This window comes from Polyodon spathula, chromosome 15 (assembly GCF_017654505.1).
Source record: "Polyodon spathula isolate WHYD16114869_AA chromosome 15, ASM1765450v1, whole genome shotgun sequence".
In the NCBI taxonomy this organism is placed as follows: domain Eukaryota; kingdom Metazoa; phylum Chordata; class Actinopteri; order Acipenseriformes; family Polyodontidae; genus Polyodon; species Polyodon spathula.
The window spans coordinates 1,121,190-1,140,704 of record NC_054548.1 but is presented as its reverse complement, the minus strand read 5'-3'; the positions used below and the strand labels follow the sequence as shown (position 1 = coordinate 1,140,704).

At 37.2% G+C, this 19,515-nt stretch overlaps 1 protein-coding gene across 2 annotated transcripts; it reads left to right on the top strand.

Moving 5' to 3' along the window:
• The first annotated feature begins 1,336 nt into the window (after positions 1-1,336).
• On the top strand, positions 1,337-19,220 carry LOC121328137 (tRNA (cytosine(34)-C(5))-methyltransferase, mitochondrial-like). 2 transcript variants are annotated; one of them, XM_041272651.1, is made up of 6 exons: positions 1,337-1,653; positions 1,809-1,897; positions 2,503-2,837; positions 3,719-3,873; positions 8,384-8,505; positions 17,290-19,220. In XM_041272651.1, exons 1-6 carry the CDS (start codon positions 1,468-1,470, stop codon positions 17,549-17,551), a joined length of 1,149 nt encoding a protein of 382 aa, XP_041128585.1. In that variant the 5' UTR covers positions 1,337-1,467; the 3' UTR covers positions 17,552-19,220. The 2 variants fall into 2 exon arrangements, with proteins under 2 accessions (XP_041128585.1, XP_041128584.1); XM_041272650.1 differs by having other exon boundaries at positions 2,503-2,846.
• The last annotated feature ends 295 nt before the right edge of the window (positions 19,221-19,515 follow it).

Sequence of the window (19,515 nt, the reverse complement as noted above, 5' to 3'; positions counted from 1 at the left end):
CACGAACACAAAAACAGGTCAGGCTGGGCGATCGCCTTCACTAGTTCTATATGTTCATAAATTCTCACTCCTCGCTTGCTGTCGTTCCTCCTCTGAACACTCACCCTGAGGGCAGAGATGCAGGCTTTTATGCAGGTGAGCATCTCCCGATTTAGCAACAGATTAATCACTTAATTAATTCGGGAGATGGCCACCTTTTGCACGAGGTTTTTAATCATTCCTGGCAGATTACGAGATACTCCCTCGCCTCTGCTAGAACACGTCTAAATAAACACAAAATAACAAAACTAACACGGCTACGCGGTCATTTAAAAATACACACATTTCCAAAACAATAAGAAACACACGGCGCTTCGCCGTCACATAAATAAATAACAAATACAATAAATAAACCATAATACATTAATACGAAATAACACGGGTTGAGGGGGAGACCCCGTTCTAAAAAATAAACGAAACAATACATTCAAACAGCAGGGCATTCCTACCGCCCTGCTACAAGGTGTAAGATTGCGAAAGGTAATTTTAAAATGCATACTTTTCCTTCACTGCTAATTTTAGTATGGTGTACTACAGATAGCAGTTAAAGTGTATTTAGATAACATATCTAGGACCAACGTGAGGTTTTAATGTATTTTTAACACATTTTTAATAATCCCACCAAATAAAAATACAAAAACACATAGTTATATTAATACCGACATAATGTAGTGTCATAACAATGCAATGGCCCGTGCTATAACAGCTTCTTGATGAGTTAAAAAAAAAATACTTGAGTATATTATTGTTATTGTCACGTATTTCAAATTCACTCCCCTATTGTGGGAGGCACTCGTCTCTGCATTGCACAATTCATGGCTGCTTTGACACAATGAACTCGAGACTCATCTCAATTGTCCTGCACTTCTCATCACTCTGAGCAAGGACCCTCTCAATCTGGGTGGCAGCACAGTAAACAGCAGCTTCTCATCTGCAGTTGCAGGTTATCAAACAGCATTCAGTTGTGACAGCACTGTTCTTGATCGGTGGAATACAATTTCAAAAGCATTTCTATTAAACTGCCAGTGCAGGCTAAATGTACCCAGAAAACTACAGTAACACATATGGGTTTTATTTTGAACCAACATGCATTAAATATATTCCAGATTATTATTATTATTATTATTATTATTATTATTATTATTATTATTATTATTATTATTATTATTATTATTTTACAAAATACAGATTTATTCAGATTTGTTCAATCAAATGTCTAAGCAAGATCAGAAGTAACCAAATCGCTACTGTAAAATAATACTGGAGGCGGAACCTGAGTTAAATAGAAAAGGGGGAAGTATTTATCAGATGAACTTGTTCCAGTCGAGAAAGAGTTCCGCTTTGTGAAAAATAATTTTTCGGTTTCAAAAAAAAAAAAAAAAAAAAAGAGGTGTTGAAAAGGACAACGTAAATGGGCACGCAGATAAAATGCAACGCCTGCATGCACGTTTACAAAAATGCTTTGCTGTTTTTGATCGAGACGTTTACAATGTGAAATGGATGTGTAGATACACCTGCATTGCCGCAGACATTCATACAGCTGAAAGAAAATACGATTGCTGTACTTATTTAAATAAGAATGTAAGAGGAAACTCTGATAAAAGCTGTAAGAGGGTAAGAACAACTGAATACATTGAATTAATATGAAGAGAATTAAAACTTTGGATTTTTTTTTAACCCAAAATGTCAATATTACTCATTATTATTATTGTTGTTGTTGTTCATATTCATACTGATCTGCAACAGTTAAGGTAGATCCTGTCTTTTAGACTCCGCAGAAGCAGATTTGCCAAGTTGTTCTCCAGCACTTTGATCAGCAGTACCATGAAGAACTTGGAGAAGCATGGAGCACAGCCAGGTAACTAATGGAACGCAGTTTATAAAGACTATCTGTAATGATGGGCTGCCTTTATAAACAGTCTGCACTACTGCATGCCCAAGTCTGGAGTTCTAGAAATCGTAGTTAGATCAGGCGGTTTTTGAAATCTAGAACTGGCTGAGTGTACGTGTGTTTGTGTGTAGGTATGTTTAAATAATATATAACACAGCACTGTATGAAATATGTAATGAGTAAAAAACAAACAAACAAAAAGCAACAAGTGCATCACAGTTTAGACAGACTACATTATGTGCATATATGCAGTTCATTTGGAGGGGAGAGTAGTTAAAACTCTTTATTGTTATGAATTATAATGACAAGTAAAGGTTTGACCAATAGGAATTGAACTGGATCTAATATTTAAATATTAGTATAATTAGTTTAATGCATTTTATTGTATTGTCTATGAAATTAATACAAGCAATTCACTATAGTGGAGATATAGCAAGAAAAAGTGTGTTTGTTTTCTTTTTTTTTTTTTTTTTTTTTTTTTTTTTTTTGCTGTCGTCTCAGTGAGCCCTGTCCTGGTTATAAACTTGTGAAATAAATATCTTTGAAGTTGTGGGTCTGATGCACTCTTTCAGGGAGGCGCTGCTATGTCCCGCTGGCTGGCAGTACGCTGTGATGATGAACAGGTTCAACCTCTCTGTTGAAATGATGCAGAGTCTCAAGTGTCAGGGATACTCCAGTCTCCTGAAGGATGCCCCAGGCTCCTCATACAGCTCCTTGCAGTGCTTTGTCAGCAAGACTCAGTCTAGACTCCCCTCCCAGCAGCACCGGCCCGGCAAGCTCAAGCACTACTACCTCCTCAATGCAGCCTCTCTTCTCCCAGTTCTGGCCTTGGAGGCGAGTGATGGAGACAAAATATTGGACTTGTGTTCTGCCCCTGGAGGCAAATCCATTGCAATATTGCAGACAGGTACTCCAGGTAACCCGTCATTTTACAGTGATATCATAACACAATTAGCCTAGCTCCATTGGAAACAGCCACTCAGAACAGCAGACCAGTGAGCTTACAGAATATACAAATATTTAGCCTATATCTTGGCCCAATTTATTTAGCTTTTTCAGTATTGTGCACTTACACTATGTTTATATATATATAGATTATATATATATATATATATATATATATATATATATATATATATATATATATATATATACACACAAGAATTGGGAAACCAACGAAAAATTAGTTCCTTGAATACAAATCCCAAGGAGGGACGTCCCTAGTTGCTTTTTAATCAACTACTTAATGTTTAGGGGTAATGCAGGGATAACTAGCTTGTTAATTCAATCCAGGGGGCTTACCTAGTGCTGTAAAATACCCTAACAAATCCAGTTTAATCTGTGTATTTCCTAAATGTTTTAGTTAGACCAGTGTGCAGATTTAAGCTGCATGCACACATTAACCCTTATAAAACGGATACAAACAATTCCAAAACCAAGTATAGCTCTGCTTCAGGAAAGGACTTTTTAAATATTTCTTTAAACATTTTTTTTTTTTTTAAGGTGCAGTCCCCAGTATGGTTTTCATAATAGTTTTTACATATTTGTTTAAAAAATGTTACAACTGTGTTGTTAAAAATGTTAGGTAGAAGCATGAGATTGGCTTTATGACTTTCAAAGTGACATAGTCCTTTTTGTCCAGATCTCTTCTCCGTTCACTTCCTGTGTTGCAGTTAATAGGAACCTCACTTAGTTTCTATGTGCAGCACATGGAATGTGAATGTAAGGCTCAAGGCTCAAAACAAGAGTGCAGGTAATTGTCATTGAAGATGGTTAATATGTATTCAGGTATCCTACATTGCAATGAATGGGACATCCTGAGATGGAAGTGGCTGAAGCAGACCCTGGAATCATTTTTACCTACAGACCTGTATAATGCAGTCATGGTATCAAATCTAGATGGAAGACACATTGGAGAGAGGGAACCAGGAATGTATGATAAGGTACGAATCACAAGTCTTCTTTACTTTTTTCAAAAATAACTTAAATGTATGTTAACCCTTCCCTGCTTCATCTGTGTAAGAGACAGGATTATCCTGCGTAACTAGTGTGTCTGTGATTTGGATGGAGCTAGGACAACAAGTTTCTAATGCATTCTTTTCTGTGGAAGAATAAGCTTCAAAAGAGAACCAAACTGCTTCAGAGTTGATAACTACAGACTAAATCTCCTCATTGCATTCATGTACCTGTCTGTGCATGAACACTAGGCACTTGTAAGTTCTTGTATTTACTATGCCAGAGCTTGGCGCTGTCATTTCTAGCATGTTACTGCTAGCATGAGCATGCTGATTTGGCTCACAAGATGAATTAAAAGGTTTCAAGGGAGGATGATGCCTGTTCCCTTACTGTTAAAGATTCCTTTGGGGGAATGTATGCAAAGCTAACCTGTCAACCAAGCCAGCACAGAAAGCTAAAATGTGCACAGGTGTGTTAATAGGCCCCTGATTAAGTACAAGTAATATCAAATTGCACAATGTGGGAGACTGCAGCTTTATGCTGCAACTTTCTCCAGCGGGGGGAGCTGTTGCATAATAATTGCATCAGTAAAATGCACATTTAAAGAAGTACTGATGCTAGGAACCGTCTTGTTATGATCCGGTTTTTGTTTCATTAAGTAGTTTTGCGTTATTATGTCCACTGCCTTTAGATAAATAGCTGGTCATACAATAGGTGGTAAAACATACAAGTCACACTTTAAATATATTTTTACATACTGAGGAGCCAGCCCAGTTGTGATCACTTTATTAATTTAAAAAGACATTTGTTAAAAGAAACTCATGAATTTAAACTTGGAATAGGGTCCACCGTCTCACTGAGCAATTGAGTCATCTATTGGGAGATGGCATCTAAAAATATGTCCAAAAAAGGAAAGCTTTACACTTTGATTGCTTGGGTACACTATTTAATGAAACCTGCCAAGTTTGGACGGGAAGAACCGCAAATAAGTAGCTGGATTACACCTCCTCCCACGATCCCTTCTTTTGGAGAGTATAATGAAATAAAAGTAAAACTAAACCACCTTGTATTCACTGGAAAGTAAGAAAACAATTATATCATAGTTTTGATGAAGAAACACTGCACATTAGGGGCTCTAGGTTGAGATATATATATATATATATATATATATATATATATATATATATATATATATATATATATATATATATATATATATATATATATTATATATATATATATATATGGTTTTTAATTGGAGGCAGTTTTTTGTTTTGTTTTCCCCCAGTAGATAAGATTTATTAAATCGGAAAACTGCCTTTTCTCCTAGGGCAGGCAATAAAGCATCAGTGAGTGATGTGATATTATCATTGTTGTCAAGTATAATACCATGCACAAAACCAACTAGGGAGCTTGAGTAACAAACAACAGAAAATAATGAGGGTCCAAAGATACAGCCTATGGGACATCAAAAAGGAACTGAATGGATGTAAGACTGACACATCGTACTTCAGTATGCTGCGCTCTCTTAAATCAACTATTTAAGGTTGAATCCCAATAGCTGGTGATTCAGCAACACACAGATACAAATAAATACTTTACAGAGAACTCCAACATAATTAGCATATAAATGCTGGGACCCCAAAAGACATCTGCAGTGCTTTCTTCATTTTCTTTTCTGTTTATCCACTAACTTTTACATAAGCTCAATCCCTGTTTCTGGAGTACGTTCTTTGTAAATGAGAAACTATTCATCCACTAAGTATTGTGAAGCTCATGTTCTGGTAGCCTTTTTATATATTATTAACAGCATATATATATAAGCTATGTTGTTAATAATATATAAAAAGGCTACCAGAACATGAGCTTCACAATACTTACAGTGGATGAATAGTTTCTCATTGCAGTGGTAAATAAACACAAACATCCCACAGAGCTCCCAAGCATAAGAATTTTCTTACCCACGCTCCTTGGTGGTTGAAGTCACGGCCTAGATAATTCGATTTACTTGCAGGATGACCCCATTAAAGCGCTTCTTTATGGCACCCTGTGTTTCTGTTTAAGAAGCCATAAATAATTAGCTGGTTGTTTGTATGTTCATTTAATTGTTTCTGACCAGAAAAGCACAATTGAACAGACCTACACTAATTTATTACTGAAACAAAAAGCATGCTAATAGGTGCTGGACCAGCGTGATTAAGCAACAGCAGCAGCTGATGTACAAGTGTATATTCAAATGAATACATCCAATTAACATTGGAGAGCACAGGCTGTGTGTCTGTTTTGTCGAATTCAATGCCTCTGTGGGATAAGAGCTCAGTATCAGCTTGCATTCAGAGTTTCAGTGAGCTTATGCATGTCTTTATTATACAATCCGTTAAAATACTGGTGCTGGTCCATTGATATACAACCATCTCGTTTACAGGGCCCATACAGGTATCATTGTGCTTGGAAGAGAATAGATAGATCCTTTTTGTTTTGGTTTGAAGATTGTATAGGGATGCAAGGCACTCTATGGCGTTGGTTTCAAAGAGGTAATTAATATTAATGTACGAGGTGCTAATAAAGCAATCTAGTGAGTGTCGCCTAGTACTGTATATGTAGTGCTACCATATTGTTGATGTCAGACCTATGTGAAAATGCACTGTGGCTGCGGTTTTCAAATTGGGGTACGCAAGCTCTCATTGGGGTATGCGAGAGAAATCCTGTAATGACGGACAACGTATTTTACCAAGTTGTAGTACTTTGCAACTTAGCAATCGAATCAGCAATGTTGAATCTCCTTTCAAATAAAACCACAGGTGTACTGGTGTACGTTTTCTTTCTGTTGGGCGAGGTTAACTCTCTAAACACCCATCTGGCTGCTGACAGTGAGTGAGCGTTGAGCGCACACATGGCTAATTGGTTGCTTACTGCAAAAAAAAAATAATAGAAGTCAACGATTGCCATTGTGTGATGTTGAAAAAAGTAAAAAAGTGTAGTATTTACAAGTGTACTTTCTGGAGTTTAAATGTTCAGTGTGAGTATAGTCAGTTCATTGTTTTATCTAAGTTTACGTTTTTAAATAACAGTGTTGTTGAGTTGAGCAGGCAGCTGGGCCATGTGAAATCACTCACTTCTTCCTTTACAATGCTTGTGTGTGTTTTTTTTATTATTAATTAATTCTGTTGAAGAACTAAAAAAAAAAAAAAAAAAAAAAAAAATCAATACCTAAATCCTGGGATTGGAAAAAGTGCCCAGAATTGGATTCCTTACTCCAGACCTATTAAGTGTGTTCATATCATACAGTAAGTGCACATCAACAAGCTTTACTGGTCTTGCAGCTGACTACTAGACAAACAGACTACTGCACTAAACACATGAACCAGGGGCGTCATTTCAGAAAAAAAAGCATGGTACTGGTTTTATAACAAACTAAAAAAAAAAATGATGTATTGCATTCATTTTCATGTATAACACTGCTTACCAGAATGTATCTAATACTGTAGTGTACCACCTTAAATATTATTTTTTGTGATCCACTGTGAAAAAGACAACAGTGAGTTTATAGAGCAGCTGTGCAAACCCGAAAACACACAGCACAGCCCTACACATGAGCCTAAATTTGTTTTCAAATCTATTATACCTTTTTCAATGTTTAAAGCATGTATAAATAATTGTGCCTGGACATAAGCAATATATTAGTGAGTTTCTTCTGCAAGTGAATCCCTCCTTGTTGTCTCGCTCTGTTTAATATCTTCTTTTTTCTACCTGCTATGACAAACATCTCCAACATTTCTCTGTCAATAATATTATATTAGTATAGAAATAATAGAATGCAGTGTAATTCTGTGTTGTCTATAATCACTGGACAAAAACTGGATTTTCTCACACAAAATGGGTCCTGAAATTGGAATTATCTCACTCAGTGCTTGAAGAAACCAAGCAAACTCAGCTTGATGCAGTTTTTCATCTTTAGAGCCTCCCATAACTTTCCATTGCTAGCATCCAAAGAAACTGTTGGAACCCGATGCACTTTTTAAGTTCTAAGGCAGATGTTTTAATATCAGTCACAGTGCTGTTTACAATTCCAAAATCTTGTGCTATTTTCCCCTGGTAACTCCCTTTTCCAGAAAAAAAGTATTTCCAACTTTTTTCAATTGTAAGCACCACTCGTTTTCACTTTCCTGTAGCCAGTTTGCATTGGCTCTATACACGTGGGTAATGTTGCTGAAGAGCACAAGGAGGTTAAGTGACTTGCTCAAGGTCACACAGTGAGTCAGTCAGTGGCAGAGGTGGGATATGAACCGGTGACCTTCTGATTACAAGCCATGGACTTTAACCACTGGACCACACTGTCTCAAAATGAAATTCTTTCTCCTTGAATCCCAGCCAAAGAAAAGGGCATTAATGCATCCACAACTGATACGTAACATCTCAGAGTTAAGGTGGACTCTTGATTCAGGTAAGTGCGGTGAGGACTAAAATACTGGTGTTTTGTTTTTCTTTTCTACGAAGGTGCTGGTGGATGCACCGTGCTCCAATGATCGGAGCTGGCTCTTCTCTTCAGATTACGTGCAGGCTGGAACTAGGATCGAACAAAGAGATAAGCTACCTGCTTTACAGAAACAACTGCTCAGGTGAGCTGAATATAGAGGAGAGAAGGGATAATCTTCAGACAATTCTATGCTAGGCACCTACTTTTTTTTTTTTTTTTTTTTTTTCTAGAATACTGACTTTGTTTATTTGAAAATCAACCATCAAATGAGAATCTATAATAATAGAATTATTTGAAGCTTGGCCTTTAGCAGTACTGTATGCTGTTTGTAACATCAAGAGACAAGTATTAAGCAGTCTGAAGGTGAACAGAATTTCACATTTCATATTTACACAGCACTAGAAGAGGAGAGAAAGATTAATATTAAAAGTCTTTGTCTTATTACATGTCCCCTATTTCCTCCTCTGAAGAAATCAATAATATATAAAACACAAGTGATCTCTATTCAGTATCTAGCATGTAAAATCCAATTTGAGAACTTGTCGAAAGGCAGCATGCATCATTCTATATATATATATATATATATATTATATATATATATATATATATATATATATATATATATATATATATATATAGTTATTACTGATTTAATTAAATCAGCCTTTTATTGCACTGCTTAGGGGCTTAAAGCAGATTAATAAACTACAGCACATTGAACAGCATACTCTACAGCCTCTTAGAGTGCCTTAAAAAGTCAAAAGACAAGAAAACCATCATGAAATCAGATGTTTAAATAAAACAGGGTATGTTTCTCTTTCTGCACCCCATAACTCTGCAGAAAGACAATCCTAGGATAACTAATTAAATAGTGTCCTATACTGAGTAAATGACTGGGCATATATTTACTCCAGTCATTTCAGATCTGAGACATGTGTGACTGTGTTACTGTAATGCCAGTCAGTCTGTCACACTACTCAGGGTATTCACCTATTTGAGGTGGTCTTTTTAAATAGGCCATTATACTAAAGGTATTCCTAAACATGGCACCTCACTGCTAGCATTCCTGTCCTTCTATAGTTCCTTTGATTTTTTTCAATACACTCAAGTATCAGAACTGAGTTTTCCGATATCTTTTCAATTCGTTCCAGTTAGCAGGAAAATGCACAGCATGTCACCTGAAAGAAGTAAGCCGATTATTTTGCCTAAGTGGTTTCACAAACCTTCCTTACAGTTGTGTAGCAGTGCCTGTTGCTTAACCCTGTTAGGCACACAAGGAATTGAGCTGCTGTTCTTAAAATACATTTGAGAGTAACTCATCTAGCATGAGCAAACTGACAATTTAAATGACCAGATCCAACCTGTCAGTACATTTTAAGCCCTGTTTTGCGCACCTCATTGCAAAAACAAGAAAGGTAGCATCATTGTATTTGTGGGACACACATGTCCCTTGTACCTTAAAGGGTTAATACGGTACGTGGAGTTTTCATCCCCACTTATTTATTTATTTATTTCTTGGCCGATGCCCTTATCCAGGGCGACATACAGTTGTTACAAAATAGCCGATGGAGGTTTTTATTTTGTGACGTGCTCTTGGGCATTGACTGTTTGAACATTATTCCAATTCAGCTTCCTCTGAGCACCTTGGTATGAGCACAGCACCTCCACACCCGCATTTACCATCTAAATACACCAGTCATCCATGTAATACACACATATTGTGGAGGATTAATCACAAATAACCTTTGCAAAGTGTTGAAAAGATTTGTCCACATTCTCAGTCACGCTGAGTCAAAGGCTGACTGCCGAGTGAGGGGGTCACAGATGGTGGTTCAGGGAAGGTTGGGAAATAATTGTAAATTACTTTTTACTGAGTACAGGTCATGCAAGCAGCAGATATGTTCGTACTTGTCGTGATCAGAAAGGGTTCAGTAGTAAGCAAGCTCTGTTTTGTCGCTTTGCTTTTGAATCTGCTTTCGAGGACTGCTTTCTCAGGAGTAAAACCAAAAAATGTGAATTACACTAAGAATCCAGTTCAGTACCTGGTGGAGGAAATAGGATCATGGAAATGTCAGTGTGATAAATTGAATGAAGGTGAAGCTATATTTACTATTTATGATGGAATTAACATAGTAGCAATGATACATTAATAAATACAGAATACATTTTGCCTGTTATATACATTTCTGTTTCCCATAAAAAAAGGATTGCTAGCAATGGCAATGCAATGGATTTGACACAAACGGTGCTCTTTAGTTCTTATTTGGTAGCATGCTGTTATGAAAACAGTTGGTTTGGTCACTAAAGTGTGCTCGGTACTGTTTATTGATGTAATTGCAGAGAGCAACAGTGCTTGGAGTTACTTGTTAACCAGTTCTACTATATTTAGTTTAAAGCTTCTGCAGGTTGATCAGGGCAGTTCTGCCAGTGGCTTGTTGTTATTCAAATTGAAGTAAAAAAAGAAATGAGTTATAGATGCTTGTGGCAGAGCAAAGCTCTGCCCTTTAAATTGGCAGGGATGGGGTTAACTTCCCCTACCTGCCTGGGTTTATTATGTTCAGGTGGCTGGGGTTGATTAGTTGATTAGGTTGATTAACGATCAATCAGCGCCCAGCCACCTGATATAAAAGGAGGCCTCTGCTTCTCATTTGGGGAGAGGGAGCTGAGGAAGCAGGTTGGTTTTTTTTGGGTTGTTTAAAAAGTTTGAATCCAGTGAAGGCATCGCCCAGCCTGGAAATTGTTATTTTTGTAAGTTTTGCTTTTTGTCTTTCTTTGTGTTTAAATTGCTTTGTTTTTGCCCTTGTGCACGTTTATTTTGTGTTTATTTATAATAAAATAGTTATTTTTTTGAACTGCAGTCTGTCTCTGGGCCTCTTTCCACTCGCCAGCCTGCCACAATGCTATAGCAGGATTTAAAAAAAAATAGTAACGTTACATTTTAGGCAATTAGAATGTCTGAAATTCCATGTACGAAAGCCGCCACCCCCCCACCCCCCCACACCCCCATTTCTTGTTACTTATTTGGACATGAGTATGATGTTCGCAAAATAATATTTCCATTTTTCAAGGTCATTGCTTTTCTTGCAGTATTTCTAAAAACGCACTATGCAGAAATTGCTGAGTCTAAATCAATCATTCCATGCTGTTTCACCCGACTGCCTGCACCTTACTATAGGCATTTATATCACACCTTTGCCCAGAGTCATGCTAATCTGGCAATTTGTATTTGGAGATTTGGAGATGTGTAGAGAAATTATCTATCTGTCTGTCTATCTATCACATCATCTGCAGTTGTCACAAGGTCAGAGGATTGCATTTCCATTTTGTGAGAACTATTGCATAGCTATGAGACCACAAATAAAAAATGACACTGTAAATGTGATAGATGTTTCTTTTTTTCTTGCCAATTTCTCTTTCAGTGTTACACAGTCAGCACTTTAAGAAACAAGTATCCCAGTGCAACAGGCAGCGCTGTGTGATACACTGCTGTTACAGAATCTGTCCTGCCCCCTGTCGGTAAGATGACATGAGGTTAAAAGCCAAGTATCCCAGTGCAACAGGCAGTGCTATGTGATACACTGCTGTTACAAAATCTGTCCTGTCCCCTGTCGGTGAGATAACATGAGGTTAAAAGCTCTACTACCATGAATGCAGAGGCGCCTGGCTCTTTTGCATTATGGTTAAGACACTTAGTTGCGGTGTGAAGGGTCACTGGTTCGTGCCCAGCCTCCACCCTGTTACACCACGATTAAATCAATTAAGACAGATGGACTGACAGGGCAGACATATCTTCTGCATGTACCTCAGTATTCTGATACACTCAATAAATCTCATCACATGAGTACCATCATGTTTTCCCCTAACAACAGTACATTGAATGACCTATCAAAGCATGACCTTGTTCTCCCAAATGTTGCCACTGTAGTAAATGTCCCCCTGGAGTGTATATCCAAGGCAGACTCAAGTTAGTATCAATGTATGGGAGAACAAGGTTGCACTTTAATGGGCCATGCAGTAAGATGGGGTTTCCTTTCATTTATAAATACTGCACTTCTCTAACCAATACTGTGTATTAATGGATTTGCACATTTTTTGCTACACCATGGGTGTTGAAATCATTGTCACACATTTTGATGGTCCTTGACAAGTAGTTCTTTTATTACCATTAATGGAGTTTTGTCTTGTGCATATTTTAATTTCATCAGAAGCTCTTTGAGGGGGCATGAATACTGTTCTTGAAATGTATTTAAATGTGTCAAAGCAAAAACTAAAAAAAATAAAATCTACTCTGCTGCATTTCACGAGCACTGTTTTCCCCAGATCATTGTGGAGTTGAGGTTTTGTGTTACTGTTGATGTGTATTTTTTGTCTGGCCTCAGTGTGCACTCAACAGGTAGAGGATTCTTCCCCTGCTATGTGCTTGTCCTGTGTGTATCTGTACAGGAAATGTGTCTCGACAGGAGACCATACTGTGAAAAGATTGAGGCATGTTCACAAGTCTGGATTGTGCCGGCATGTGGGTTTGTCACTCTTAGTGCCTGTGAGTGCAGATGCAGCCCGAAGGCGAAGTGGCTTGAAAGACCCAGTACATGTAGTGTTGGTGAATGCTAGAGCAGTGACGATAATAAGATGCTCACAAAACTGTACTTGCTCTTCTGCATTTCTGTAAAATGCTCCAAAAATCTAGCTGTGGCTTATCCTGTGGGGGAATGGAATCTTCCCAAATAAATGTAGTGTTCAAGTTTTTTGTCAAGACTTTGAAGACTGAGGTCTTGATTTTTGTATGTATTTATGTTTTTGGCTGTGTACTGACTTTCAGGTTGGGAAACCTGAAGAAATCTCATGAACTGACCTCTGGCCTTTTGAGGGATTTGACAAGATAACATGTTATACAGATGGTAGCTGATTCTTAGAAAATCAATCCTTCTGAATAAAACATTTTTTAAGATGGATGAAAGAGAGATTCAGCCGTCTAATGAAGTCCTCGGAAAAACGTAATAAAAATCCCTTGAAAGCTGCCTTCAGGACCTTATAAGGGTTTGTCCGTACTGAACAACTGGTCGAGTTGTGAGCAGTATTAGTATGAGTACAAACACACAAAGTGAAGGATAGTCAATTCTGTTGAGCAGCTGTTTTAGAGCTTAGATTCCAAGGGGGATCAGTTAGTCCCCTGAATAAGTGAAGTCCACAATACAAAAAGATAATTGTGAATGATGAAATAGGTAAATGTCACTGTTTCTTTATAAATGTAAAGGACAAATTCTATGGTTGTCAAAGTGTCGTGTTTTTTTTTTTTTTTTTAATCAAGGATGATTTATCAAATTCATGGACAAATAAGGGGGCTAAAGCTTTGTTTGAAACCTGAAGGGATGTGAACTCAATAAGCCAAAATGCAGTATTTAGCATTTTCATTATTTAGCATAGGGGTGGATTAAATCTGCTAAGTAAAGAGCGTGCTGTATTTCCCTGTTCTGTCGCAGCATGCAATAGCATATTTCAGTTTCTATATGTGTGTTTTAAATGAAGAACTGGATTAATATTAGCATATGAAGATTCAATGGCATGTTCAATGTCTGCCCTGTATTTTACACATGTGAAATCCATGCTCTATTTTCTAAATGTATTTTGAAATTATGACAAAATGTTTTCTTTTTATCTTGGTTCAACATGAATAAAACATAATCTGATTTGTATAATTTTCCAGCCGCGTTCTTCTGTATGTATTTGCTTTTTTACATTCAGCTCATCTGCATGCTCACTGTCCTCACCAGGGTCTTGACCTGACTGCAGTTCGGAGTCGTAACCAACTTCAGTGGGCAAAGGCTCACCTTCGATGACCACTGGCACGCTGGAGAAGTGTGCTTTTCATGGATGAATCTGGTTTCAACTGTACCGGGCAGATGGCAGACAGCGTGTATGGCGTTGTGTTGGCGAGCGGTTTGCTGATGTCAGCGTTGTGAACAGAGTGCCCCATGGTGGCGGTGGGGTTATGGTACGGGTAGGCATAAGCTACAGACAACAAACACAATTGCTTTTCGATGGCAATTTGAATGCACAGAGATACCGTGACGAGATCCAGAGGCCCATTGTCGTGCCATTCATCCGCCGCCATCACCTCATGTTTCAGCATGATAATGCACGGCCCCATATAGCAAGGATCTGTACACAATTCCTGGAAGCTGAAAATGTCCCAGTTCTTTCACGGCCTGCATACTCACCAGACATGTCATCCATTGAGCATGTTTGGGATGCTCTGGATCGACGTGTACGACAGTGTGTTCCAGTTCCTGCCAGTATCCAGCAACTTTGCACAGCCATTGAAGAGGAGTGGGACAACATTCCACAGGCCACAATCACCAGCCTGATCAACTCTATGCGAAGGAGATGTGTCGCGCTGCATGAGGCGAATGGTGGTCACACCAGACACTCTGGTTTTCTGATCCACGCCCCTACCATTTTTTTTTTTTTTTTTTTTAAGGTGTCTGTGACCAACAGATGCATATCTGTATTCCCAGTCATGTGAAATCCATTGATTAGGACCTGATTAATTTATTTCAGTTGACTGATTTCCTTATATGAACTGCAACTCAATAAAATCTTTGAAATTGTTGCATGTTCCGTTTATATTTTTGTTCAGTGTAAGTTGTTTCTTACAAATTAAGTAACATCAGGAGTTTTTATTCATTTGTATTGGTGTCAGTTTGTGAATGGAGCATAATGCACTGTACATTTTAATCAAGGTATTTGTAGATTGCAAAGGATTCACATTTTGTTTAACGCAAGGTTTCCTACAAATGCATGTTCTCATATTACAGTGTAAATGCAAAAGCATGTCATTGCTATACCGGACAAGGTATATTGGTTACAGTAATAGCACCCATTAGGCAGATAATGAAACCCTCCTCGGGTGCTGTGGACAAGGTATTAATTGCCCATCAATATATGTGTATGCCTTTAATCTAATAGATGATTTGAAATGCATTTTACAAGTAACATGATGAATGAATATTAACTGGAAATAGCAATAAGTTCACCCCTTTCTGACCCCAGTGTAAGATTCCCAGTCTCAATGAAACACATCATTTACCGTCTCCGTTAATGAAGTTTAGCTGTGCTGTGAGTGGGTGCATTACATCATAAAGGTCAATGTGGGCTTCATTCTTATAAGTTAGAAACAAGTTTCTTTTCTGTTCCTGGTTCTATGTATATGGTAACACTTTAGGGGTATCCATTATGTGATTATAAACATGTTATTAATTATGCTATTAACTATTCTAGAATATGATTAGAAATAATAAGACTATTGTAAATTCATGCTGTTGTCTTTTTTGTTGCTCTTGTTCATAGTCAGTTATAACAGATCTAGTCTTTTCAGCTCTGTTTATCTTTCTATTACTGATTGTCTTTGTATGCCTGTCTCTCCAATGTTATGGGCGGCTTTACTTTTGCATTACAGTTATACACTTTTGCCACATTTTTCTGCTATTGGTTCTATTAACTTATAACAGATACCTAACCCTAAGTGTTAAAGGAAAATTTTACCATGTAAGAAAAGGAAACACACAGTAGTTGGTCACTAATAAAAAAAAAAAAAAAAAAAAAAAAAAAGCCTTGCAATCAATGAAAAAAATATAATTCAGAACCATTCAACTATATCGGTGGAAAACAATACCTGAATGTGCTTAAAAGTTATTCAAAATATGTAAAAAGGTATTCATTTTGACAGTGGGGTAATTTTAAAAGAGCTCTGTTGAATATGGGCTGTATCTATAGCAGATGCATACTTGTTTCCAAACTGCCTGAAGCGCTTGATCTGCCAAAGAAAAAAAACAAAACAAAACAAAAAAAAAAAAAAAAAAAATATATATATATATATAAATTCATTCTTTGGCAGATCTCCATTTAAAATATATGCTTCCTGCCTTTTTTTTTAATTCAAAACCACGCTTTACTCCTAACTCATACTTATTACTGATACCAAAGTGATCAAAACTATTAAAGACCAGTAGATAACTCGACACTGTCGTTTCAAGTGACTGACCTCTGCCTGGAAATGGATCGTTCACTCATTCGCAACTACCAAGTGCAGCGGGTTACAGTATCATAATGAGTGAGAAGTGAAAAATGAGTTCTCGTTCAATCAGCTTTAAAGCTCATGTTATTCAGGATAGCTAGCTTACCAGCACAAGTTTTACAGCGGGTGTTTTTGCTTGCGAAACAATCGACAGTGTTTGATTTCCATGTGAAACTGTAAGTTATTGTTTTTGTTCACCGAGTTCTATTTAAGTTGTCAAATTTGACAGTACAAGCCGATACCTAAAAGTCAGCAGTTTGTACAGTTTGTGGTTGGATTGTTTTCGTAAAAATAGTACTGTATTTATTTTATTAATTCTTATTTCAATTGAATTATACGAGTTGTACCGAGTTTGTACAGTACTGCATACTGTAATTGATTCATTCACTGCAGTTCTTTCAACTGTTTTCAAAAGGACATTAAACTAAAAATAAACTTGTGAATACTGTAAATGTGTGAGTATGCATGCTAATGCCATGGCTCATGTGCACCCGTGGTTAACTCTACACCTTGGATAAGTCAACACTAAAAGGCATCCCTGTGGGGTGTCGAGTTAACCAAGGTTGACTGTATATATTGTTGTTTTTAAAAAATGTTTTTCAATAATTTATTGATACCATTTTTTTGTATACATACATTGAGGAATGATGTGTTATTGTTTTAATATGTTTTTAAGTTTATAATTTTATATACTACAATACATTTGTGTATGATTTGTATTTGCACTGTATTTAAGAGAATAATAATAATAATAATAATAATAATAATAATAATAATAATAATAATAATAATAATAATACCAGAAGCAGTGCTCCTGTCTCAGATGCCGTCTTGCTCTTCTTGTCCTTACAGGTCAGCTATTGAAGCGCTGCGGCCTGGAGGAACAGTGGTTTACTCAACATGCACTCTTTCACGGGCTGAAAACAGTGATGTCGTAGCGTCAATGCTCTCATCTTGTGACAACGTCGAGCTTGTGGACCTAACAGGACAGATGGCCTCTGTGTCACAGCACTTCACCTTTGCCCCTGGCAATACGCTTGGTCATTTAGTGATCCCAGAAAGGGGGAAAACTTGGGGACCAATGTATGTTGCTAAGTTAAAGAAACTTTACTGAACCCTTCGATGTCTATTTCTTTCCTTCAGGACTGTCTACTTCTAAACCTGAAACTAAATGGAAGACATATCTGTAATAATGCTGTATATACCACCAGCTCAGAGATGCTAAACCACGTTATAAGAGGTGGTTCAGTACCTGGAACCCCTATCTTAATTTTAACTTAATTTAATTTTAGCAGATGCCTAATTTAGCCTCCCATGTGTTAGTTTATCATTGTGCATTTGTTATTCTTCCCACTAGTTTAAGAGTTGACCAGACAGATTTTCTTCTCAGCTTAAAATAGCAGTACAAAGTGTACACTAATAGCAAGTCCATCATTTAAATAAATAAATAAATAAATAAAACAGCTTAAACCCAGTTTGCAATGAATGTAGAGACAGCCCACAGAGCTGACGCCTGTCTGAAAGTATATGTGTACAGTTTTTCTACATATATATTTTTGTATTATTATTTTTGACATGTTACGTATATAAATGGCTTGGTCTCTCGCTGTGTATAAGTAGACCTCTCACGCTATGCAGCTGTGCAAACTTGGTCTCTCTCTCTCTCTCTCTCTCTCTACCTTGACACACTTTTGTCTGAAACTCATTGTCAAAGGGGTATCATTACAATACAGTCATATTGCGACTACAACTTAAAAATGTCAGGCTGATGCCAGTGGCAATGCAACAGCCAACATCAATTCAAAGAATAAAGTACTCCTCAATTGTTGCCTTTCAAAATGTCACCTCCTTGCACATAATCACACTCTAGCTGGTGCAGCAAGCCTGACACAGACACAACCTTCCATGTTTATTATATGCATTATATACATTCACTGTATTGAACAGCCGTCTGCATCACCTGACAGACAGCATTCTGATCACGTAAACAAACTGGTGCGATTACCGTGGTGAAGGACCAAGAAAGGCACACTTTAATTCACTGGGGATGCAGACTTTTCTGGTGTGAAACCTGTCGGAGCAAAATGGCAATAGTAGTTCATTTTCAGCTGAATTCTAAATTGGATCTTTATAAACGAACCAGGAGGCCCTCATCCCTGTCAGACACTGTATGCCCATCGGGGTCGATGGTTTTCAACTGTACACCTCAGCTCCAGTCCATATTTGTGTAATATGGCACCTCTGGATTGAAAGTCATTAAAAAAAACTTGGAAATAACTTTTTTTTGTTTTAATTAAATCTCTCCCTTAACAGGCTATACAGGTGTTTGTCGCTGTATTGTAATAACACTTTTCTCTAGCTGCAAAAGGCTGGCAGTGTGCTTGTGTTTTGTTTGTCATTATTTCAGTTACGTCTGCCATTTTGGAAATGTACAAATACAAATAAAGCACTGTTCTTGGCAATAAAACTGCCACACGTTTATAAAATAATCTTTTAAAATTGTGTTTAGGTCACAATCTCCATTCTCCTCTACAATAATGTTTTTTACTGTATTGTTGTAGTGCCGAACACACACACAGTGTTAAAATAACCCCTGGAATCTGAAAATAATTAGAAACACGCTTGTTGTTTGAGGTTGGTTCACAATGAGATGTGTTCAATTCCCAGTAATCCCCAATGAGAGCTGATGCATTTTCTATGAGGCATAAAAGCTGGTTCTCATCAGCTTTGCACAATTACTGAAAAAGCTGCATGTATTTTTACCAGCCAGATTCCCGTATTAAAAACTCCACAATGTACGCCTTCTTTTACTTGCGTATCATTTTTTCTGTATTCTTATTTAAATGGCTGTTGTTTACATTTCATTGACACAATAAACCAGTATTGAATTTGTTTAAAAAGCATGTTAAAAACACACCAGTGCAAGAAAGGATGGGTGTGATAAATCCTGCCTGCAGATTGATTAGCAATAATACAAATAAAAAAATAACTGTCTTAGTACAGTGCAAACAATAAGGATCAGACATGTTGCCATTGTTGGCTGGCTTGTGTTGTCCCCTTGAGATCATGCCAGCTCCA

Excerpts from the sequence above, each read along its gene's own strand:
- LOC121328137 (XM_041272650.1), top strand. The coding sequence starts at position 1,468 with ATGCAACGCCTGCATGCACGTTTACAAAAATGCTTTGCTGTTTTTGAT. Across the intron at positions 1,898-2,502 it reads GAAGCATGGAGCACAGCCAG|GGAGGCGCTGCTATGTCCCG; the intron begins GTAACTAATGGA and ends GCACTCTTTCAG. Across the intron at positions 3,874-8,383 it reads AACCAGGAATGTATGATAAG|GTGCTGGTGGATGCACCGTG; the intron begins GTACGAATCACA and ends TTTTCTACGAAG.